This window comes from Lissotriton helveticus, chromosome 7, assembly GCF_964261635.1.
Source record: "Lissotriton helveticus chromosome 7, aLisHel1.1, whole genome shotgun sequence".
NCBI lineage: Eukaryota > Metazoa > Chordata > Amphibia > Caudata > Salamandridae > Lissotriton > Lissotriton helveticus.
Genome location: NC_136068.1, coordinates 829,445,360 through 829,471,782, shown reverse-complemented (window position 1 = coordinate 829,471,782; position 26,423 = coordinate 829,445,360). Strand labels below are relative to the sequence as shown.

Sequence of the window (26,423 nt, the reverse complement as noted above, 5' to 3'; positions counted from 1 at the left end):
CATCACATTGTCATAAAGTGGCATTTTTGGATTCTGCATAAGAAATACCTAGGTAAATACATAGCTAAATCAATAGCAGTGTATCCAACAATAATTACTCATCGTTCTTTGATAAGACCTGACAGAAGGACAATCTGATCTTGGCAGTAGGCCAGAGAGAACTGTAGGCTAGTCGCATAGCCAGGATTAAAAAGCATTTGACATGTGGGGTTGGAGGTGTAAAACGTTTTTTTCATAAAGAAGCTGTGACATCTGTTTGTTTTACGCAGGTGAATGCTGTATGCATGTTGTGTGTCATATTGGCGTGGTTAGCTTTTATGTTATTTCAGTTCATATATTTTGCATGCTTTCTGTAGTAGTATTTTGTGTTCTGCAGAGTATTATAGCATTTTCTGCAGCTCGGGAGCATTTGATGCGACTGCTCTACTCAAGGTTACAGTGCTGGGACATTTAAGTGCAGAGCTTAGAAGAGTGTGCCATAAATAATTCCTTTTAGAAAGCATTACGTGTACACTTGTTCCCATGAAAAGACTATGTAGAAATGCTTATCACAATTCAGTAATCCTCTCTGAGGACTGCATGGCCCACCTTTCATGATTTGCTGTAACTCCATCTGCAGGGTCTGGATGACCCGTGAGGCGTCATCCCCAGCTGAACGTTTGATTCGGTGGATGCAAAGCTTTCCCTCGGCTACAGATGCAATGTCATCCTCCTCGACGAAAATCACCCTGTTGGTGTGTTCAATAATGGCACTAGGGGAAACAATTACAGTCACATGCATGGTTTGCTTCGATATCATGTAAAATATTGTATGTGGGGAGACACTGTTCATTTCTGCAACACTATATTAAGATAACATCTTTAAGGAATAGTTTCAATATAAGGAAAAACGAAATTAACATACTGTACAATACAAGTTCAAGGTTCAAGATTCAAATACAATAATACTGATGTAACTTCATTTGGCCTCGAGAAACTACATACCACTGGATTTATCAGGTGTACTATGCTGTGTACAGATTCGAAAAATAGATTTCTAAACACAGTAATGGCTTTCTTAATTGTAGTAATAGATTGTGATAAGGGGTCCCAATTGAATGGTATTTTTTCTTTGGATGTATACCTCTATATTAATCTAGACATTTTCCTTATTTTTATGTTACAGCTAGTATATTTCCACTTTATTTGAACAATTCAAATTCGCAATTCAATGGATGGAGGCTTTTAGAGCAATAGGTAGCTATATACCATAAAGCATTACACCCAAATGAAAACATTAGCTTTGTAGTACTATCACATGTGCACATCTTCACTTATCTAGCCTTCATTAAGAAGCCTCATCCTTTTTTTTAACTTACTGTACAGTCAACATACAAAGCCTTTAGCTTGGTAATTAATCATGACTGATACAATGGCGAGGCACCTGAATGAATATACACTTTCGCCATTTTTCTCTTTTGAAAAATAGATACATGCATGGAAACAGATTTTATTCTGTCTGCATTCATATGTAAACATCTGTATAAATAAAAAAAAATCATTATTTATATTTACGTGGTTTTTTCACAGCCAGCCTAAGTACATTTGTTATCTTATACAATGACAACTCTCCCAATGAATCACACAAAAGAATTTAGGGCTGATTCAGAAAGGTAACTTACACTTTGGAAGAATTTACACTTTGAGTATATTTACTACTTCTTGGCCAGTCCGAAAATCCAAGTGCAAATTTACCCCAAAAGTGTAGCATTCATGCCTTTGCTAACTGAACTTTATATGAAAAACCACGCCCAGACGTATGTGCATAAGACCGAGCGTCTTGAACCACAATTATAGACGCTCGGTATTATGCACATACATCTGTAACTAACTACGCATAGGATGAGTGACTCTGGCTTATTGACATTGATATTGATGGCAAGTTGGAATCCTGACTTATTAGCAGTAATTATCCCAGACATTTTAGCCATATATATTGGATAGTGGACAGTGGCCTCTTTATTCTGATAATCAGTCAGACGACGATTGTCTTGAGGAGACCCCATAACTCAACAGGGGTCGAAACGTTGACATGTGTTTCACTTGGTTATTCTAATTGTTAATCTTTCACATGTTGTGATGTGATATACACACGTAATCTCGGTGTAACTTATATCACCAATGAACTTTTCTGATTTTTCTTTGTGTCTCATGTATATGTATTATTATTTTTTGTTTTTCACATTTTAACACTGCGTCTCCTCCACTCCACTGCATAAAAACTTGTTTTGAGGAAATAATAATCAGCCAAAAACTACAGAAACCGTTGTCAGCAATTATTGGATAGAGCATTATACTCCTATGAAACTCGATTATAGTGTGTAGATACCACTTGATTTATTGAATGAATAAATTAATTTGTAGCTTCCCCAAACGTATGATAGAGAGTAGCTCCTCTTTTTCAAAAGAGTCCCACGGGGCGTTGTTTTTCATATAAATATTATTGACCCGGGTCCACGTGGACAGATAAAGGGTTGTCCTTGTGATAAAATACACTTCACTAACTGAAGGGCTTGGGAGTCATTTACGCTTTTGATTAAGTTCCCTATGTTTTGGCAGTTCACCAAATCTGAGTGTGAGTTACACTTTGAATTAAATTTACACTTGAATTTTGTGAATAGCCAAAAACAAGCCAAAAAGAAGTAAACTTAATCAAAAGTGCAAATTACATAAGAGTCAATAGATCCCAGGCACTTTAATTTGGTGGAGACCTGAGTTACACTTTTTGAGTAAATTTAAACTCAGATTTTGTGAATAGCCAAAAAAGTATTAGACTACTCAAAAGTTTAAGTTAATTTTGTGAATCTGGCCCTATATCGTTTAACACATTTCATTTTATTACATATTTGTTTACATTTGAAACACAATTTAGAATATATTTTTCAGCAAATACCTTGCATCGGAAGCAAAAAAATATTCCACACTTTTTTCATTTCCAACCGGGTAAAGGCAGGTGGAGCTGTCACGTCTGTTTTGTGTGGATTTACAGTTATTCCGGATATCAATATTATTGCCTGTTGGGCAAAGAAAAAAGTGCTAGTTAAGCAGATATCCTTCATAATGGCATATTACATTCCCAGGCTGCAGAAATGTCTTGCAAATACACATGCTACAGTAATGCCCCTCAAAAGGAATTTATGATTTTTGGCAGAAAAGATACCTGTACTGTCATTACAGGTTGGATTTAGCTATATTCAGCTGTACATAATAATATAATTAATGTTGATTGATTTGCATATAGAAATTAGTTAAGGGAAAAGAAAAAAGGACATCAATGAAACTCCCACCACAAAAATCGAGCTCAGATTCAAAATTGCGCTCTAAACAACCAAAGCCAAAAACAACAGGCCCAGATAAGAACGTATAGAGCAATACTCCACCTATGATAACATGTTCCAATTGTTGCAAAGCGGTAGATTTTGTGGAAAGGCTACACTGTGTGTCCAAAGTGTATGAGCTCTGGGATACTGGATAAAATAAATGTTGAAAAAGAAGTCAAGACAAGGCTAATTTGACAATCAAATATGATGCATAAGTAATAATGTAATGCTTAGATATGACAAATGCATGCAGTGGTAGCTCGGGATTGCATTTGAATCACACAGAACATGCATGCCAATCCAATATGTTTGATTGTGCATGTGAGATGCATTGTACGCATTTCTTGGCATTGTCTCAGAAGCCATTGATAAGAGCAACGACAAAGGTTTGTTGCTCACTGGTATATTTTAGACAATCAATAAGACTGATTGTCATGAAGGTTCTTTTTTGACCATAGTAGTACCTACCTTTTTCTTCAGATGGGATGATGCTTTAGCTTACTGGTGCCAATAGATCTGTTATAAACAAGTAACTTTTTCACTCTGATGTTGCAGAGAACATTTATCCTCTCATCAATGAGTTGCTATGCCTTTAAGAAGACACTTAAGTAAGGGTGGGCGGAAGTCGTGGAGTTAAATAAAAACTCTGCGAGATTCCGTGGAGTTTTGCCAAGAGGCAGAAAATGTGCATGTTTGGCTGCAACGTAGTGCTGGTAGTGAGAACAGTAAAAGCAATGCTGAAACATATGTGTGAACAGCACCTTGGGGTGTGCAAGGGCCAGCGGCTATTCGAGTTGATTTTTCTGCTGTTCAAGTAGAAATCTACTCAAGAAGAGGCTCTCTGATAGCTTGTGACCTTTCACATTAGAAAATCATGCTAGGGAATACCAAATCTCACTTGTGCTGACCGCCTCACATTTTTGGACATTCTGGCAGGAAAATAATTCTGCCACGCGGTCATTGGCGGAATTTGTGTGGAGTCACCAGATTCCACCAATCCTCGAGTGGAATGAAACATTCTACCCAACACTACTCTTAAAACACACCCCTTCTATTATAACTCTCATGAAAAGTTGTGGATGGACATCCTAGCACCAAGTGGTAACAAAAATGGTTTCCATGTGGAATACACACTTAATATTTCTATTCATTACCATTCATTTAAGGAATAAAACTGTTGAACAATCCACATGCACCAGCTTTGGAAGCACAACGGTCAATAATGGTTTCCGCATGGAGCTTGGCAGAGCTTGTAAACAGTTCTGTAATGGAGTTTGCCCTCTATAATGTGCAATCATATGGTCCTGAACAAAAGTCTTGATAATGTCTTTTGTAGCATTTGTATGGAAAGTTTGCACATTTGTCAGAAACTGACTTCCTAGATATTGGTAAGGAAAACTATATAGGCTTCCAAAGAGGTGATTTTGTTGCTAGAGGAGCAGGGATACAAGATTCAGCCAGATGGCATATAATTCAAATGAGAATGTGCTCATTCATACCCACTGGGGCAGTATTACAAATAATGCAATAGGGCACAGTGGGCGTTTGTGTCCACTTCTTGCAGACTCTGGGCATTTGGTATTATAGAAAGTCCCACAGATGCGTGTGTGGCACCTTCTATAATATGGATCACGCCTGTACATACTTGGCACAAGTGAAATCACAAGTGAACATCGCTCATTTGCATGGGATGTGGCCCAATGCAACTAAGAGAACACATTGCTGTTGTACCTGGGACGTACTTAAGCATCAACAGCTATCGGGAGGAAAACTGATTGGATACCACATAGAGTTGGCACACAATTAGTGCAGCCACTGAGGGTACCCCTTAATAGGGGGACCAAGGGGTCCCAGAGGATCCGAGGCACCCCCTGCAGAGAGTGTATTCACTCACTGATCCCAACTGCAGGGGGATTTCTGCCTCTTTGAAATGCAGGCTGGGATGTGGCCGGAAGTGAAAGGTGGACTGCAGCTTCAAAGGGTCAGTCAACATTTGTGTACTGCTCTTTCCCCAGGCAGGCATGTGTTCATGCTTGCACCGGGAACAGCACATTTTCTGTAATATGGTACACTATCACTCTGTGCACAACGTGCCCACTAAGGGTCAGCAGCAACACAGAGTGGGACAGTGTACACTGTCTGTAATGTGGCCCTTGGTATGTTCCAATATGGATCATGAGAGATGCCCATCAGCTGCCATGAAGTACAGCAAAACTAACATACTCACATCCTTTGTTGTCAGACTTTTACTGAACTAACTGAGCCATTATTTAGCAACATAGTAAACCCAGGGATTATATTTTACTCGAAAATGGACTTAATGGACAGACCAATCAAGATGCTCACAGTGAAGGTTTGAACTGGGAATAAAAGCCTACTTTTCACATATTTTAAGCTTGGGACTTGATAATATTTCACTAGCCATTTTCTCACAGTTTTTTTTCTGCTGCTGCTTACCTCCTCATGGAACTCATGATGCCACAAAAAAAAGACTTTTCAAGAATATTAGAGAAAAGCGCAGATTTTATATAAGTTATTTTCAACTAAACGATCAAAATGAGTTTTCTAAACCAGTGCTGTTCCCACGGAACATGTAGGGATAGAATTAATGAAAGTTCTCGAGGGCATAAACGTTATGATAATTGCCTTTCAGGTTCATCAAAAGCCCTCACCTGTTGGCACAGGACACATAGTTTAAGTGGGAGGCAAAGAGTATGCCAGGACGTTCCTCAATGCAAAGTTAGTCCCATCCTTCCAGACTGCTGTAAAAAGCCTCTCCCCCTTTTCAGTCCCGGTGAGGCATGACTATGATTTTGCAAGTCTTGCTTTTCTGAAGGCTCATATTGCCCATCTCTGCAAATATTATGATTTGGAAAGTGACAAATCACACACCGAAACGCCCAACAGGGCATAGCAGTGGATTGGATTTTGCACTTTCAGTGTCATTTCATGGCCCCCACACACTGCTTTCTGAAAGAGTGTTGCGATTGGGGCCCTCAAATACACGTTTCTAAGGTACTTTGATAGATGAATATCAGGACCAGAAATGTATATTAGAAGCTAAGGCATCGAGTCAGGTGCAATTAACAAATCAGCACAGGGTGTTAGATGGTACAAGGGATAATGGGAAAAGAGCAGCTGCACTGGAAACCCCTAGATTGCAGGATCACAGGGTCATTACAACATGGGAATGAGAATGAGTGGTGATGATGTCACCAAGCCCCTCCCTCTCCACCCTACAGCCAACGCCCTGTAAAAGGGGAGCCAGGTGTCTGCGTTATCTTGAAGGAAACAGACAACAGTTTGAATCTGGCAAATAGAGAGTGATATTCAAGTAAAGAAACTCGAAGAATCTCCAGGGCATTCGTTTCATCAGCGTTTGGGAAGTCAAATATGAGCTAAGCGGCCGTGCTTCCAGGGCCTGCGGTTTGGCAAGACCTGCTTCGGGATTAAACACTATTTCACAACTGAACGAGAGGAAATAAGCAAGAGATATTTCCGATAATACGTCTGGAAGAGCTTTTTAGGGAGGTTCCTTTCCATTATGGAATACTTGCATACTTTCAAATAAAATAAACATTAACACATAACAGGAGGAAAGTTCAATGCCCCTTGCCCATATTTAGGCAATCTCAGAAATCCCCAACAAAAGCAGCAACCCAGTAAAGGGTGACACTAAAAGGGTCAGCTACAGTTCTGCTTCTAAATCATGCAGTTTCCTAAAAAACGGAATCAACATTATATTTACAGTCGGCGTGAGAGTAGTCATAATAATAACAGAATATCATTCTATTCAGATTTGCTTTTTAAGAAACAGTGAGCATCAAAGATCGGAACTCGAATCTAAATCATTCACAAACATCAAGAAGCACAACTTACATGTCCTGTACAGTATGGGAACATGTTCAGTGGAGAGCTTGTATTTACTGCGTATTCCAATCAGCAGAGGGCTCCCTCTCCTATTAAAACGAACACATTGAAAATCATATATAATTGTTTTAAAGTAAATTTAAAGAGACTAAAGGGCACATGCATCATTGGTTTTTGCATTCGCAAATGGTGCGAATCGCAAAAATCGGCCGTTTGCGAATGCAAATCCAATTTTTGAGATGCATCAAGTTTTTTTATTTTTTCGCAATTTAAGAAATCGCATTTCTTAAATTGCGATTGCATTTAAGAAATCGCAATTTTGCAATTTCTTAAATGCAATGCATCATCTTAAAAAAATTGCGAATTCGCACATTAGAAGTGTTAAATTAACATGAAGTCAACCTTCATGGTAATTTTAGAAAAGTTTAAAAAATGCACAAAAGTGCATTTTTAACACTTTCATTTTACACTCACACATGCCCTTGGGCATGTATGTGTGAAAAATGGACTGTATGTTACATTTCAGGGGTGCAGGGGACCCCCCCTGCCCCCTAGAAATTGCATTCTCATTTTGCGATTCCTGAATTGCGAATCGCAAAATGAGAATGCCTTCCCATTGATTCCTATGGGCCTCTAGGCCCATAGGAATCAATGTAAAGGGATTCCTTATTTGCGATTCGCAAAATTGGGAATCGCAAATAAGGAAAAATATTAAATCGCAAAAAAAATGTGAATTTTTAATGCATAGGTATTTGCGATTTCTAAATTGCGATTCCTTAATTTTCGCAATTTAGGAACCGCAAATACCAACAATGATGCATGTGGCCCCAAATGACTTATTCAGAAATATTTAGTGACATTTTGAAATCCTTTATTGTAGACTTACACTGAGGATTTCAGTTAATTCCCAACTTTCTGGGGGATATACAAAACGCTTAGCAGTACACTTGTACATCTTCACAAATACTACGTTATCATAAGTACTCCTACAAATGTATACCTGGAAAATATCGTCAGGGTGACCCTCTGAAGGAGGAAGTTTATAGTACACATACATTAACAAGTATCTTTTTTTTGGCACCAAGGAAATATCTTTGGAGTGAATGTTTTTGTAGTTATGAATTTACACCAGTATATTTGTCCGCTTGCGCATGTATGTTCAACGTAGGTGAGCAAATAATTTTGAGAATCAAACAAGGGAAAAAAGAAAACAATAAATCATAATGTATCATCTTTACCTCAGAAACCATAGTTTTAATATAGCTTGAAGTTCACTAACCTAGTAGCAACGGCTTCTCCTGGATAGTGGGTGCTTTTAAAGACCAGTGCAAACGCTCCTTCCTGAAGAACAAAAGACCACATGAAATATTAGAAGGTCAGACTACCTGAGACCTCCATGTGCTTGATGTTGATATATGAACAGTCTTTACAACAAGGTGTGGTTCTGCTAGAGAGACATATTTTGCCAGTTAATTCGAAACATGCTCTTTGCACATATCAAGTGTAGAAGTTGACAAGGGCAGAAAATTACAGCCTGAAACGTCACATAGCTGCCAAACTAAGAATGCCTATATTTAGGAATGCAGTTTTATTTGTAACATAGAGGTATTCTCTAAATAAAGTGGTCCACACGTCAATCCTGATATTAGCAACACATGTAAAAGTATAAAACGAGAGTGTAGTAGACCCTGACGTAGCCAATAAACAGTGGGCGCCATAGAAAAACACTAATAGAAATGTAAAGAGGTTGATGATGTTGACTGTCAAGATAGAATGTTACTTTCATGTGATTTCCTTATTTTAAACTTTTTTTCAAATAAAATAGTGATTCACAGGAATGTTTTTCTCGGCATCAATATTAGACGACGCAATCTGCTGACTTTACCTCGCCCATAAGATTAAGCCAATATGATTTTCGTTGGAAAAAATTGGTGGCATTGATGCTAGGAAATCTGCAACATTCTGAGCCTTCCCTTCTCACAACACCGAAAAATACACCAAATAGCCACATTATGCCCAGCCTGTTTTGTTGCACTTATCACTGACATTACAAGTGGTACCAAAACACTGATAGCTGCTTGCTATGTTACAGTGGGACAACCTCCCAGGTCATCATATTCATTAGATGTGATTAATTTGACTTCTATTCAACTGTGCACGGTTCTTGAAATGGAAAACCAGAAGTGCAGGTGTCTTGTACAGGAGTACCTACCTGATTCTGAGAAATAATGGTACTCTCCAATTAAACGTATTGCACCTCTGCTGAGAAGTGCAGGTGCTCTCTCTCTCAAAATAAAGAAGTGCTGGTACTCTCTCTCTCAAAATAAAGAAGTGCAGGTACTCAGTATCTGATGGCACCTGGCCATTTAAAGCACGAATTGGGCATCTATACAGCACTTGCTTTGCCAATTTACAGTAAAAAATTCTTAGTTGTTGAAGGGGGGGGAGGGGGTTGCATTACCGCACTGTAGGTTTTGTATAGGAAGAATTCTGACTGTAACTTCCCTTCGCAGGAAAAGATGAAAGGCTAGTGCACCTACGTTGGAACTGTGAATTACAATGCACCCTCTCTTTTCTACTTTCCACCCTATGTTAAATATGAATTGAAACACATAGAGAAATAATATTTTTTTCAGAAAATTGATGATATTTTAATGCACATTAAGGGATGCAATGGTTTAGGTGAAAGTGTTTTGCAAGCCGTCAGAACTATATATGCAAATTACGGAATGCAGTAAAAGCAATACACTCATTTGAATACCCTAGAGAAAAAGATCACAATTGAGGCATGCATTGATGCATGCAGTGTAAAATGAAGAAATCACAACATGTTATTTTATGTGACATATAGTTTGACAAATCATCAGTCCAAATCTTGGTGGGATTTTGTTTTGTACAATGAAAACAAACATGCTCTTTGAATGTATATTTAATTTCTAATGCCAAAGAGGCCATGGCATGATCATTTTGTGCGCCTGCACACAGGTGCAGAAAGCCTTTTTACAGCATCTGCTCAGGCTTTGTAGCATTGTGAGTTATAATATGAGCTGTAGACTTAACAGCTCAGAAACACTGAGAGGCAACAACTGCTCCATGTTTCTTGACTGTGCTGTCTGCTGCTCATGCACTAACTCGCAGAGCTGGTGAGTTGTTATTGAGTTACATTAACCTAATGTGAGAAATCAAGACCTGTTAGCAGTGTCCCCCCACTTTTTGGCCCCATTATGACCACTAGATGCTGGTTTTCTAACTCTGAATGTGCCCTTGGCTCTGTTAACCAGACCCAGGGCCTGTGCTCTGATTAAAAGTACATGGTAAGTTGGCATAATTACAATTGGTACTGACAACCTACCTGTAAGTCCCTAATATATGGTTGGGCATGTAGCTTTAGAGGCCCAGTCGATTTAATGCACTTAAAGTGTACTAATGTGGTGCCTGCTGTCATTTTTAAAGCCAGCCCTGCCTTGCAGTCTGCTTTTAAATGTAAATCATAGGTACTTCCAAAGTTTCATACTACTTTATTTTTACATTTAAGACCCTCCTCATGTCTCCCCTAGGTGCCGCCCCAGGGTAGAGTGCCTTATAACTATAAGCAGGGACATGATTGGTGTGGGAAACCCTCAAGGAGACCTTCTGGAAGAAGATCCAGAAGTTTGGAAAAGTTTGGAGAAACTTTGATGGGAAGCTTCATAAGGTGACTGACCAGTTGAAGGGAGTTAAGCCGCCAACGTTGAATTGCGTCCCAGCTTGGATTTCAGATTCATCCCGCTGAAAGCTCTGAAGCTCCAGCCTTCAATTAGACTTCCAGGAGTTGACTGGGGCCTTGTGCTGAACCAAGCTGCTGTCATCAACTCGAAACCCGGCCTGATGAGGAGCCTCGCTCGACATCAAGAGAAAAACCTCCAGAAAAACAACTAAGTGCTAAGGTAAAATTTTGACCGAGACATCCCACTTAGTGTATTCGACCAGGACTCCATTGCGATCGGCCTCAACCTTTAACTTTGTCCCTGTCAAGTGTGACCAGATGTCCCAAAGTGGCGCTTTGGGGTTTTAAGCACTAGAAAGTTATTATTATTTAAAAAATTAATATCTCTGTTTCCCTACATTGGATCTTTGCCATTTTGGTGTCTATTTGTTCATAAAAATATAACCAATAAATTGGTGTTGGATTTATATTATGTGTTGTGTCTTATTTATTTAATGTATTAGTGTTTAAATGCTTTACACACCTGTCTCCCAAGTTAAGCCTGCCTGCCAGGTAACAAAGGTTGAGCAAGGGAATAATTTATTGAGACCTTGCCTGAACCTTTTATTGTGTTTGTGGCCTTACTAGTGTAGTGGTAGGTCCATACTTATCACTACCAATAAACCACTTTCCAAGACCTAAGCAGTATGTTTTTGTGAAAAACAGGTGCTCAGCTTGTTCACAGTAAAGGTGCAGAAAATATTAATGATACCACAAGCCTCTTATGTTTAGAACTGTGTGTATGTAAAATGGGTTCATTCTTTTATCAAAAAACATACATACATTATTTTTGAATCTCATCACACAGACAATGTCATCTATCACAAGCTTGACACTCTCATCACAGAAACATGGTTCACACCTGTAGTTTCACATTTCCTAGGAATCCCTTTTCCCACAGGGTTCAGTATCCATCATATGGCTCACTCACATAAGGCAGTTGGACTCACTGTCGTCTGGAGTCCTCCCGGTCCTGCACCATAGGCAAGCAAGTAACACTCAGCTTCATGGAGCTGTTTATATGCCATTTTCCACTCATCTACAGGTCTCCCTTACAGAACAAGGACTTCATCAATGAATTCTCTGATCTCCTCACCACCTCGTCCTCCTGGCATGGCCACACCGCCCTCGTGGGTGACTTCAACCTTCCAGACAATATAAACTCAAAAAACAAGAGACACCCATTTCAACCTCATCGATATATATTCACATGGTACACATGTTGCACAACCAACATATTCCAAAGAGCACCTCCTCGGCCTTATCTTTTCAACATCACCAACAATCCAAGGTGAACTGCCCATACCTCTGGAACAGACATGCCACTTTGACATCCCTATCTTCATGTTTAGACATTCTCATACAACCTCCTAATTCAACTTTTCTCTCACCTTATCAACCCTATGCCCAACGCCAACACCCTTCCAAACAACCTCAACAATTTCTTGAAAAGATATGTGAACATACACTTCCCAATTACAACACATGTGTGTAAGCAAAGGCATTCAGCACTTTGGAACTCTGAAGATACTGCTGACAAAAAACAACCCATCCTCAGATAGGAAAGAAAATCAGAATTACCGAGGACCTCCTGATACTGAGTTCCTCCATGCAACATGCAGACAGCTCATTAGATCAGCCAAAGCAAAGTACTATACCAGCACCATCACTGAATACACCAACAGAAGCAAAATGCATTCGAAGACAATAAAGCACTTCATCAACCCCCTGCCAGAGTTGCTTATTTATCACTCCAAAGGAAACTGCAATGCCCCCAACCTCTTATTCCATGAAATGCAGAATATCTGACAGCACATCTATGACACCTAACCTGCTTTAATTCCTAAAACCACCCCTTTCAGTACAATCCTACAATGCTCTCTTGCCCTTAATTACCATTGTTATTACCTCCATCACTCAAGGCAGCTTCCCAGAAGCTCTCAAGACAGGCCTAAACTTCTAACTCCTACAGAAACCTACACTAGAGCCTGATGACCTCACCAACTATCTGCCCATCACTCGTCTGCCATTAATCAGCAGGATAACTGAAAAAGAAGACTATGTTTAACTCCAAGACCAGATCAAGGCTAACCACATCCTGCAAGATTGCCTAACTGGTTTCAGATTACGTTGTAGCGTTACGACTAAAAACATACAGATTGTAAAATATGCTCTCTTGATCAGAGAGGAAGATTACCCCTGCCTACTGATATTGATGGGCCTCTCAGCTGCCTTCAACACAGCCGACCTTCCCACTCTGATACGTCCCCTGGGGTTTAGAATGTGACTCACCGTCAATGTCCTTCACTGTTTCTTCCCCTATTTTTCCAATCAACACTAGTTTGTTCACATGGAATATCCAGATAACAAAAGATCCCTTTCATTTATTAAGTCCCAAACTGTCTCCTGTAATCTTTACCCCACACATGGAGCCACTTGGTGCTCTTCTTACAGATAACAGCATCAAGATTCACCAATATGCTGATGATACACAACTCCACTTGAAAGTCTCTTCTGCTTCAGACACAAACATCATCCAAACCTGTCCTACACCTTCCTGAATTTGAAAACATTCAAGACTGAATTCCTGTTATTTGCCAGATACAATACAAAACTGTGTCAGAGAAATGATTCTTGACAGATTTGAACCCCAACTTTCACCAAATGCCAAGCCACTTGAATTCACCCTGGACACCAACCTCAAAGTCAAGGAACTCATCGCCAAAAAACAAAGACGGACTGGTATAGCTCTCTCTTCTAAAGAAAGACAAACAATTTCTTCCAGGAATCAACTTAAGGACTGCTGTTAAGGCTCTCATACTTTCGCATCAGGATGGTGGTAATGCCCTAATCCAGGGCCTCCTAGACTCAACACTAGCATCTTTTAGGGGCATACTATATGCTGCAGCACATCTCATCCACGTCCTGAAGAAATATGACTATATCACCCCCATTCTGATGGAATTATGTTGGCTCCCCTTGCCAGCCTGCACCTTCTTCAAAACCAGCTGCATCATTACAAAGCCATCATGACCAGCACTCCTGCTAATCTTGTAGATAAGCTCTCAATGACCAAGCAAGTCAACGCCGTCTCCTCCTTCTGCTTCAACACCCTCCGCATGCTCCGCAAGATATACAGATGGATCCCGACAGATACAAGAAAGACAGTCACCCAGGCCCTCGTCAGCAGCAGACTTGACTACGGAAACGCCCTCTACGCGGGAGCCCCGACCAAGCTCATCAAACGACTACAACGCATCCAAAACGCCTCGGCACGACTGATCCTCGACGTACCACGCCATGGCCACATCACCCCACACCTGAGAAACCTGCACTGGCTCCCGTCAACAAGAGGATATCATTCAAGCTTCTCACCGACACACACAAGGCACTCCACAAGACTGGTCCAGCCTACCTCACAGACGGCTCTCCTTCTACACCCCCAACCGCCAGCTATGCTCCACCGACCTCTCACTCGCCACCATCCCACGCATCCGCAGAACAACCACCGGTGGGAGATCCTTCTCCCACCTCGCCGCCAAGACATGGAACACCCTCCCACTGAGCCTACAACAGACCCAAGACCTGCTGACCTTCAGGAGGATACTCAAGACCTGGCTGTTCGATCAGTAGCGCCCCCCAGCGCCTTGAGACCCTCTGGGGTATGGAGTGCGCTTTACAAATGATTGATTGATTGATTGAAGCGCGCCATCTCTGGTGCATCTCATGACACCATAAGACTAGACTAAAAAGTGTGAAAAAAGAAAAAAACAAGACAAGATGCTTTTTTCACCTATGCACCCACCTCACTTATTTTAAGAGAACACTATCTCACCTCACAATGCTTTAAACATCCACAACTCAGCTTCCTCTTCTCTTACTCTTTGACTTTACGCTTTTCCTTGACCTTGTACAGCGCTCCCTGACACTGCCTTTTGGTCGGTTCATGCTTTAGAAATACTCTATACATACATATACATTGAACATCTACCAGTTATTGAATGCACAGCAAACAGCACAGCCGGGGAACATAAATCACAGCTTTGTGTTTCCAGCCTGCAGCTCATGCATTAACTCAGCGATTTACCTACTTAATTTATGCACAGTGAGGGAGAAAATGATGGTATGAACCTGAGTCTTCACTGCACTAAATATGAAATATGGGATTATAATACTGCCCTTAGACTTTCCGAATGCACCAAAACTGCAGGTTTGTGGCCAGTTAAAGGCACTGGTGAACAACACCTACTGGCCTTGGCTCCAAACTACAGAGCAAAGGGAATCTATTAGACGGGGTTTCAAGACTCAGCTCTCACTTGGAACACACAGCACTGAGGCTTCTTAATGAGAGTGTTGTTTGAGAAGTAAACTGCCAGGCTGAAACACAACTCCTTTAAGACAGCAAGCTCAATGTCTGCCTTCATAAACACACATTAAGTATATAAAAGGGTCATGTTTCAGCTAACAGTACTTTAAAAATTAACAATTTGATGAGAAAATGTTAATCTGAAACTACTAAAATGTTAGATGGGCTCCTGAAATCAGTATTAAAAAATAAATATATTAAAATAAGTAAATTTTTATATGATGTTTAACTTAAGGGGCCCCTCTACACTAAAGGAATTTGGAAATCTCCATTTGTAGATGTACGCCCACGTTTAGATTAGTGGGTGAGTGTTTGTTCAACTATATGTTCAACCAACTGTAAAGTTGAAGAAGAGCTTGGCCACTAATCTGATTCTTTTATTGAAAAATGTATATGGAGAGTTTGCAGACACAATAAATGTAAGCTTAACCTAATAAGATCAGATGAGGAAAAATGAGTCGATCAGTTAGGTATGTTATGGAACATCCCAAAAGCAGCTGTTTCAGTTCAGTGCTCTGACCCTCTAGGAGCCAACCTCTTATCATCACTTCCTGCTCTAAATCGCTCAGCAACCAATGGCCGCCAGCCTTAGACCACTGGATGCACTATGTTCATATATAACCTTTTCAACATAAAGTATTGGGTATCTTTGTACATTTATTCTCCTGTTGTTGCTGCACTATTGATAGCTACGCCCCCGCCTGGGGATCTGAGGCAGCTGTAGGTGGCAAGGAGAAACCCTTTTGAGAAATTTCGAAGTACACAAATGTGTAACACTACATACTGTACAATTAGGAATGTGTAATGACTTTCACGAGTTAAACTTTAAGTATCACACAGGAGCTTAAAGTGCAGTTTTCCTTAATACGAAAATAATCCATACTTACAAGTTGCTGGATGACTCTCTCCACCAAGGTTGAAAAGCTGATGTCTTCGCTCTCTCTGTTGTCGTACACATACTTTATCAGTTTTGGAATTACTTCTGTGTCAGTTTCCGATTCAAATTCATAGCCTTTCAGCTCCTGGAATGTTTTGTGCAAAAACGTTAGATAAAATGTTTCTTCTTGCATGCCAAAGTTGGCCTTTGGAAGAGGACGTGAAACATTGTTGTAAAAGGAAATATCTGAATAACAGTTTTCTTTTCAGCTACAGGCTACAAGAAGATTCACATATTATGCAATGTGTGATTTGTGGGCAGCTCAGTAGGTATGCACATGACAGAAAATGCTCACAGCAGGCAATAAGAGTGCAATGGGCAGCTATTCATTAATAATGAACATAAGTGTCACTTGTCATGCAACATGACTGATACTACTGATACTGACCGTTATTTAGTAGTTAAGCACATAAACATTTCTCATATTATAGAATATGAGTGGCCTGGGCAGTGACTCAGGAGGTGTGCATATTATAGAATATGAGTGGCCTGGGCAGTGACTCAGGAGGTGTGCAAATACGAGCAATTAGTCATCTAAGGCAATGTGAGGGATATGGACATCTTTCATAAACAATGAACATACCAGAAATTTCTTAAGGTCCTTATAATTTGTAATAATTCCATTGTGGATGACAGCAAATTCTGAAAAAAAACAGAACAATTAGCACTTTTGTCAATAAATGCATGTAAACAAGTTATGTATAATACAATTGCCCTTAAGTACATTGAACCGGGTCTGGTGGAGCCACAGGGCCCCCATCCACGAAAACAAAAGTAGAGATATATCTATGTAGGGGTGTCGTTTTCTTACTTTTTAAAATTCAGCAATATTTCCACACGCACACCTTTTGAAGCATATTATTAAAAATGTCACCCGACTCTTCCCACAAGGTCCTACACACAACTCTTTCTACAGGGGTCTATTCCATCTGTACAGAGTTTTCAATGGTGGAAAAGTCTGCACAGGCGAATGGAATACCCTGTGCAAATCCACTGTATTTTTTTCTCACCTGGAATCATTTTTCTCAATTGAGAAAGCACTTCCCTGTGGGAGTAAACTGTTCCTCTTCCCATCCTGGAAGGGGGAGTTACTCAAGCCGTAGGCAGGAGAAAATGGCTGTCCATTTCCAGGGTCAGATGTAGTTAGAGGATGCCCAATACCCTACATGTTTAAGGGTATTCCTAAACTTCCAAGGCAAACCACACCTGGAATGTCCTTCTGCATCCTCATGAGCTGGATTTACCTCTAGTGACTTCCCTGCACTTATGGCAGAGATCTCCACACTCGTAAAACCATGTATGTTCTTCAGGAATCCCTTTGTAGATTCCGGGCAATTGTAAAAAAATGACATTTAGTCATAAACCTATGTTTACTGCTTCCTTTACCTTTGTGAATCAGACCCCTAAAGTGCACTTGTCCTTAGCCATCTCTGGGAAGCAGTGTTAAGAAGCAGTTACAACAGGAAAGTTTTATTTTGTTCTTCATACATTTTCACAGCACATTACACAGACAAAAGTAATCTAACGCCTGTTAGCCAATTTTGTTTGCTCCCTGCCAAAATTGTAAATTGCAGAATCCAAGAAAATCAATAAATGATTGCAATATAACGAACAACTGTGAAGGTACAGTGTGAAGATTGATGTTAACGTTGCATTTTACCCCTTTGAGTCTTGCTTAGAAAGGTTTCAAGTGCAGGAGCAAAGTGTGTATAAAGAAGCTCAGTGCCACTGAGTTAAATTAAAAGTATTTTAAACTCTATCAAGCCTCATCCTGTGTGTTAAACTGCACTACTGCTCATGCTCTGACTATGAAGGACTTTTACATAGTAACAGTGCAGGACGTGTTACTGCATTGCTCACTTTTATCACGTTGCAGCATTAAGAAGTAATAGTTTTCTGCAGGAATGTCTAGCGTAGTCCCCAGAGGTCCTGATCCAGGTAAGATTTTCAGGATAATCATTAACCATGTGAATTAGTTTCATTTGGGTTCATTTTCTGTAAACGCATCTTACCTGCATATCCTGAGAATCTAGCATGGATCCATCACACCTGGGCCTTTGTTGGGCAGACCCGGTTAAGTAGATTATTCCCAGAACAAATGTTTCCACAATTTATTCTACACCTGCTTGCAAGCCAAGAACACTGAGTAAAAGAACGACCTCTACTGGTGGAAAAAGTGACATTAGTAATTTGGCAATAGGACTGTGTACAATGGGACAAATGCATTGCACTCTGAAGCCGATGCTGGTATATTAATGCAAACATATGGCAAATATGTTTTCAGAGATGGTTGTATGTGCATTGCAGATGTGTCCTTATCATTATGTCCATGCATTAGGATTTGAAACTAATAGCAAAGGCAGGTGAGTAAAATGAGCATTAGCTGTTGAAACTGTTTTATGACCTGAAGCCACAGGTTTGAATCCCAACAAGACTGTCCTTTTATACTTCTGAGGTCAATACAAAGAGTAGCAATGAGCTAAGTAATAACAGCATTCCTTATGTGCAGCAATTTACATTGACCATAAATTGTGGTTGTAAACCATGGCCTGTGCTCCTTTAAATGTTTACAATGCAGACCATGTGGGATTATTGTGCATTAGCACTTATTGTAATCATTTAGTCCTGCAAATATTCCATGCGAGGAGCAATCTGCACATTCCTTGTGTAATGTGTACCATAATGGAAAACAGTCACACAGTCTGTACCTCCCGCCGCCTTTTGTGGTGCGTAGGCGACTATATATTTAATTCATAGCAACAATGCGAATATGTTTGTTTTGGAGAGGTTGCAGTGGCTAAACTCTATAATCCTGCCCGCAGTGCTGAATCTTAAATCATGCTTCAATGGTATCCCTTTAATACAATACTGACGACAAATATGTTTTAGCAGTTGAATTTTTGGAACAAAAATGATAGGTAGGTGTATATTTGAAAACGCTATATGCGGATCACATTGTCTAAATATAAAATATTTTTATGAAGATTTGCTAAGGAAAAGTGTTTTAAAAAATCCTTTGTCCTTATTGAGTCCCCAAATGAATCGTTACCACTCATTTAGTCACTCCCTCTATGCTATGGGTACTCACAAACATTTCCCCAAGTATGGTCTGTTGTGTGCAGGAGAGCAACATTATTACCAGCATGGTCGGAGTGCGGCTTTGTGGGAGTTTAAGGTGGGCGTAGAGGAAGCGAATGATCTATATGATGTGGTCAATGATTCATGGAGATATTTTGAGTGTTTCACTACATACTGCCCTCTAAATTAAGCCCTTAGTCTCTGAAAGAGTCATAGATTTGACAATACTCTGTTATCCTGTACAGAAATAGCTATCCCTCTACTGCACCTTGGGGTGAGCCTTCTCTGCTTGCTATTGCTACTTTCAGAGAGGCAAGTGTAACAAGCATTAGAAATGCAATAGGTCTCGCATTTTTGTAGTTAGAGCTATTAGCATAGCTCAACAGCTATTTGACAGAAATTGCCACTTTGCAGGTGCCCAACAGAGCATTGCTCTGTGAAACGGTCTGAAAGCCTAAAACGATGTGGATAGCCTACAAAAATAAAAAGGCAGATCAGTATGACCAGGAGGAGCAGCAGACGTATTGGGATGGCCAACGCAAGCAAACAATGAGTGAAATCGCCTGGGTGTGACCCAAGCACGCAAAGGCGGGAGAATCCGACCCAATGCACCAATAAAAAAACATATTTCTAAATGGCACAACAACGAACAAATGGCAATTCATAGGCATGCCAAAAGCTGATAGAGGAGATTACAAAATGTCTTGGCTTGACCTAAAAACAGAGGTTAAAGTGATGTTATAGTTAGGAAAAAGAATGAGAAAAACCTAGACATTCACCCAAAAAAACAAAGGTTATGGGATGTTCTAGTTAGGCTCAGATTTCACTCGTACAAAGCCATTGAAGTTCAGCAGATATAGTTACCTGAGCTAACGATCAGCTCAATATTGTTTAATATCTACATGAGACCTCAGATTACTGTCATAAGGGCGCATAATGTTAATATCATAAATTATGCGGATGGCACTCAACTTATTCTATCCCTAGAGGTAGAACAATCTACACCCCTGGAAGTGTTTCATGCTTGCCTGTGACATACAGCACAGTGGCTGAGAGAGAACTCGCTACAATTCAATGCTGATAAAACTTAGATTCTTTGCTGCAGGAAAGTCTCCCCCCTTTACTTCCCATGAATTTCGGGCCACAGCCAGTCCACTGACCCCCGCGGAGAAGGTACGAAATCTGGGAATCATGTTTAAGAGCAAATTGACCCTTGAATCACAGGTTAATAAAACCGTGGGGAGCTGCTTTGCTATTATCAGAGCCCTTCGGAAGATCCTTCCGGTCCTGCCAGTTCAAGCTTGAGCATTTGTAGTACGAAGCACCACCCTAAGTAGACTAGACTACTGCAATGCCTTGCTGCTGGAGTCACCGAGATATTTGATAGAGAGGCTCCAGAGGATTCAAACGATAGCAGCTAAGCTAGCCTTGAGGAGGCCAAGACGTTCATCTGCCTCTATGGCCTAGTCGGAGCTGCACTGGCTCTCTATGCAGTAAAGAGTCCAGGTTAAGTCTCTCTGCATAGTTTTTTAGGCCCTGCATGGGTCCGGACCTAAACTAGTGCAGAAGAAATTCGCCTGGTATGTCCCTGGTAGGAGCCTTCACTCCTCCTCAGCTAGAATGGTGCAGGTGCCAAGATTTCAAAAAATAAAATCAGGAGGTAGAGCCTGTAGTACCTCTGCTGCCCCACTATGGAATAATCTTCCATTTGAGACAGCTGGAGGATCTTCTTCCGTTCAGCAAGAGGTTAAAGACCTGGCTATTCCCTAGTGCATAATTCTACTATTCTGACGAGACCCCCTAGTGTTGAAAATAAATAAACTATAACTTACACCCCAGGCATGCAGTACTTATGACCTCACATATTACATGACTCATGACCTGGTCAGTGACATCAGTGATGGTATCTTAAATGACTTCACTGAGAATCATCTTTCATCAAGTGTTCATACTGCGGTTTATTATATACCGTGGTGCATAGCGTGCACTGCAGTTGTAACGTTCTGTGCAATTTGTTGCCTTAAAATAAAGTGACCATGTGCAATGCACCATAAATAGCAGCAATGTTATGGCACGCTTGGATTTCCAAATTGTCCAAAAGAGGTGAATGCTTCTCTCTTCCCCCGTTCTCTACTCTGCTTCAGGAATGCCAGGAAAATCCATTGGTCTGGTCCGAGGCACGTGGGCCGTGCCCCCCCCCCCCAAAAAAAAATATATATATATATCCATCCATCCCATGGGTTTATAGGGAGGGTGTTTTAAAGGATGGGAGGTCCTTCCCGGGAAAATAAAACACCCTTTTCAATCAAATCTACCCGTATGTCCTTTTAAGGTACCGCCAGAAATAACACAGGTGTGCACCAAAAAGGTACATATAATTTAAAGTGAAGGTGACAGCATTCTGTGGGGGAATGTGCTGGGGGAGGAAGGCAGGGTAGAGCGGTTTGTCAAGATTTGACAGTTACCAATACCTTTTTACGAGACACCTGGATTTACCTCTTAACCCTGAGGCGTGACCCTTGTCCTGTGGCCGGTACCGGTTTAGTGCTCGGGGCAAAGCTTTGAGTAACCCCGTCATTATAACGTGCTTTCTTCTACTGTTCCCTGAAGCACACCAATGCGCTTTACTATCAGCCGCGCAAGAGCTCGCAAGAGATAAATGTTTTTTTTTTTAAACAATTTTTTATCTGGTTTGAGAAGATGAAAGGGGGGTCACAATTCACAGAATTCGTCAGAGAGGCACGTGCGAGTGGCAGGGAATGTGTTTCGAAAACTGACATCCCTGCCAAGTGCCCGCCGTCACCACCATGCCTGGTTTTTAATCCAGCAGTACACTGTTAAGTGCGATTTTTGGAGAACATACTGTGTTAAAATATAAACTACAATTCCCAGAATACAGAGTGCTGTTGTCAGAAAAGGCTAAAACTCGGTGAATGCGTTACAAGTAGCACCGGACCAAATCTCGGCGAAAAAAACATTGTTTGAATTATATTTTCCGCAGAAAACTATTACAAAAGAAATCCGTTTCCTTCCAGCCGAAAAATAACTAAATTCATGAAGCGTGGAGTGGCTTGAAGTCCCTTATAAGCACTGCTTGGAACTAAAAGCATGAACAGGGATTGCGGTTGTGGCAGTCTAGGAAGGCTGCCTGTGGGACTTGGTGCAACCTCGGGAAACGGCCCCTTTGACTGCTGCTCGGCTTTTAAAATACAGAATTGTCAGAATTCAATGGGCCCCATCGGGCTCTGGGCCCGGTGCCCCTGCACCTGGTGCACCGGTGTTAGCAACGCCCCCGTGCAGTTGGCAAATTTTGCCAGGGCGTGATTTGCTCGGAGAATGAATTACAGCCCCTTTTAATCCAACACATTGTAAACTGATCACCAGTTTAGAAAGGATGCGCCGGTACTTAGTGGATGTAAAGAACACCCCCCACCACACACGCACTCACACACATTTGGTAGTAAAAATCAGTATAATTAAGGTTAATTAAGGGGCAGTAGGTCCCTTGGACGCCCGTGCCCCGGTGCCACTGCACCCGCTGCACCGGTGATAGATTAGTTCACAGTTCGACAAACGTAACTCCCAGATATGTATATCGCTGTGGAGAGGGGTGTAGAGGAGCTAACACCACCACCCTGACGTCAGAGGCAGCGCCTCGGCTGTCCGGCTTAAGGGCCTCGGTCAGGTGTTGTACACAGTGACGCAACCGGAGCCTCATTACACTTCATCGAAGCACCCCAAGAGCTGATGGTTAAACTGGGGCAGGGGAGACCAGTGTCGATCTGGCTTCAAGGGAACTCTGTAGGATTCAGGACAGGCCGGCGCCCCTGGAAGTCTGGTAGGGCTGGGCTGAGTCCGTCACATAGCAGGTACATGGCGACCCCATGAAGCAGACTCACAATAAAACCTGAATTTCGACATGCCAAGAAAAGGATCAAGTGGGCCACCTGAGTCGGGGCCAGGGCTCTGAAAGAGCAAATTATTTGGATGGGTTGATTAAATTATGTGGGAAGAAAAGGGAAAGTTCTACAGCATAATGTCACAAACTATGGGGTCCATTAGGATGTCGGGCGGATTGCCTCCGCCAGGGTGGCGGTGGCAACCGCCACCCTGGCGGAGGCAATCCGCCCGACAACCACTCGCGGTTTCCCCTCCGCCAGATTAGGATGGCAATGCCGCCACGGAAAGGCATGCGGAGAAGCCCTGCGGGGGTCCATTACGGGCCCCCAGGCACTCTGGAGGGCTGGGGGTGCACATGGGGGGCAGTTCCATGCACAGCATGGCAGGCACCGCGCAGTGCCTGCCATGCTGTGCATGGAAGTGCACAGCATGCTTTCCTGCCATTGTGGCGGGCGGTGCTGAGTGCACCGCCCGCCACAATGGTAGGAAAGCAGGATGCACCCGCCACTGTGGCGGGTGCATCCTAATGCTGGGGACGGGACCCCCGCCCTTAAGGCGGGCGGTCCCTTTTAGCACGAGGATGGCGGGCAAAACCAGCCCGCCATCCTAATGGACCCCTATGTCTCAGAATTATTTTGCAACGTCAGGGTAAACATTACACCTCATTAGTGGTAGTTTAATACCCGAATACAGAAATTGGATATGTGACGATGTAACCTTTTCCAACTTTTTGCCACTGTGCAGCACCCTATGTGGCACTTTTAAAGTAGCTTTTGATCCATTCGAACTAAAAACATTTCTTTGGGCGAAATAACTGGCCCAAGAAGTGGTGGAATATCATGTGAAAGTGAGGTAAATGCTTAATTATGTGGAAAATGTTGCAGCTGCAGAACCGCGTAATTTCAATGGCCCTGGTTAGACTAACTGCTCCAGACATAGCATCAGCACAAGAACTTTCCTCTAAAGAGTTACCAGAACGTGGAGTTTATTAAATGTGTGGGCACCTAAGCAAACACTGTGATATTTGTGAGCAAGCACTCTGAATTCTTTACTCTAATCTGAAATGTACACCCCTCTCGCACACACTCCAGCACACCATGCCCCAGGAAGTTGGTCTAATATGAGAAAGATCTTTGGGTGTCAAGGGTCAGAGAGTTTGCCCTCACCCCCATCTCCGAAAAGAAGTGGTCTAACTTGAGTTTAGGAAACTCCTGAAAGCAAGCTTTTTAAACAAAATCTGATGGTCACATTAGAGGGAGTGATGAAGAAATCATCAGCATCCAGCCGGGCCCTAACTCTCATGGAGTCAGTATTTCTCGCTGTTGTGTTTTACTTTAAGTTCCAGCGCCATGAAGCTGTAAAGGATGCATTAGCCATCGAGCCACATATCCTCACAATTACAAAACCGGAACCAACGTTAATTCACCACATTACTTCCTGGTAATAGTGTAATTTGACGAAGAATCTAGTGAAAACATAAGCAGGCTGCACATTTTGGTCCATGGGTGAGAGGTGGAAAGCTCTCTATGATGTGACAGAAGAAGTTCTAAAGATCCAATTGCAGCCAAGAACAAGCACTCGCTATAGCGCTGTTTATATTTGCATCGCTCTTTTACTTTCAGTGAAAGCGACAGCACAATACAAAAATAAACACGCGGCGCCCTGTCTCCTTTTGGGAGGCCTATCAGGACTGGATCTCAGAGGCTTGTTTACATAACACGTCTCTGAGATAAGAAATTGCTTCATGACAGCCGTGAAGCAGGAGACCCAGTCCGATGGGCCATCCCAAAAGGAGAAAGGGCGGTAACACAGAAGCCTCATTTTCAATGGGAAGCCACCGTTTACCATAAATGGTGACGCTACCCAATTTATTTATTTTATTTTAAAGGTTTTATATAGCGCTGGCTAGACCCGGAGGTATCAGAGCGCTTTACATGAGTATCAGATCATAGTTACAGGTTACATCGTTACAAAGGTTACACAGTTATTAGAGTATGGCAACATAGTTACTTATAAGGTCGAGATAAAACAATGAGCACACATATGGAAGGGGAAAAGCTGGCACAGGGAGAGATTCAGGGGAGGGGGTAGGAGCAGGGGAAGTTGACAGATAATGAAAGGCGAGAAAGAGGAGGGGAGGGTGAGAGACACCGTATAGAGAGAGGAGAGGAAGGGCGACGGGGACACAAACCGGTAGTCGAGTCAAAGCAACGTCCAAAGTCCAGTAAGCTGTGATCCCAGGGGAAGTGGTATCACTTCACTATTTCTGTTGCGAGAGGCTCCCTTTATGCAGTGGACTCTCTCAGAGGGGTCTCTGAGCTCCAAGGCCTACATACTGTATCCTTCTCCAAAAATGGGAGAGGGAGTGCTTTGGCAAGGGGTGCCATACCATACCTCAGCTGTGAGTAGCTCCCTTGGCGCAGTGGACTCTCCCAGCTGGTTTTCTGCTCCAGAGTATAAATATTGGATCTTCCCCAACAAGGGGAGAAGGAGTGCTTAGTCAAAGGGCACAAACGACAGGGGGCTAGGCAGAGTAGCAGGGAAGGGGAGAGATTCAGATGAAAGGGGATAGGAGCTAGGGAAGTAGACAAAGAGAGAAAGAGTACTAAATGGGAACATATTTAATTAATGAGTTATTATATAGTGCTGGCTAGACCCAAAGGAATCAGAGAGCTTTACATGAGGAACAATAATGTTGCAATTAACATCAGTTAAAAGATACATATGTATCAAGAAAAGCATTTATAGAACATAGGGGACAAGGTGAATGGAGCAAGGAAGGGTCATGGGATAGGGTAAAGGGGTAGGAGAAAGATAAGACGTAGAGACGAGGGGAAAATCTGTCCAAGGTCCGGCTGGGTAGGTCTGAGGGTCGGCAGGATTAGGTCCAATGGACCGAGGGAGAGGAAAAGAAACAACAAAGTGGTGGCTCTGAGACGTGGATATCGAAGGACAGCCATGGTAGGATGCAGAATATCACCAGAGTGTACAGCACAGCTTCTTTGTTCTTCTTAGACTAGCCATATCGTGATGTTGTCCTCGTGGCAGTCAGAGGGTTCTGTATTTTGCTATGGAAAACCCTCATGGGAGTCTCCAGGTGGGCTGTTCTCAGTCTACGTCACAGCGTTCCTTCTCTTTACTGCTAAGACCTCTCTCCTGATATGTCTA

The 26,423-nt window shown here is 41.8% G+C and overlaps 1 protein-coding gene across 2 annotated transcripts in view; it reads right to left on the bottom strand.

The window, feature by feature from the left end:
* The window catches only part of GFPT2 (glutamine--fructose-6-phosphate transaminase 2), a 107,446-nt gene that overhangs the window by 27,822 nt on the left and 53,201 nt on the right, over positions 1-26,423 (bottom strand). The window contains exons 5-11 of one of the 2 annotated variants that reach the window (XM_078653321.1): positions 16,861-16,919; positions 16,228-16,362; positions 8,509-8,570; positions 7,239-7,318; positions 3,420-3,506; positions 2,933-3,053; positions 589-752 (exon numbers count right to left, since the gene is read on the bottom strand). In XM_078653321.1, the coding sequence (XP_078509447.1) occupies positions 589-752; positions 2,933-3,053; positions 3,420-3,506; positions 7,239-7,318; positions 8,509-8,570; positions 16,228-16,362; positions 16,861-16,919 (708 nt within the window). The remainder of the gene's footprint in view (positions 1-588; positions 753-2,932; positions 3,054-3,419; positions 3,507-7,238; positions 7,319-8,508; positions 8,571-16,227; positions 16,363-16,860; positions 16,920-26,423) is intronic. The other variant, XM_078653322.1, reaches the window with a different exon arrangement.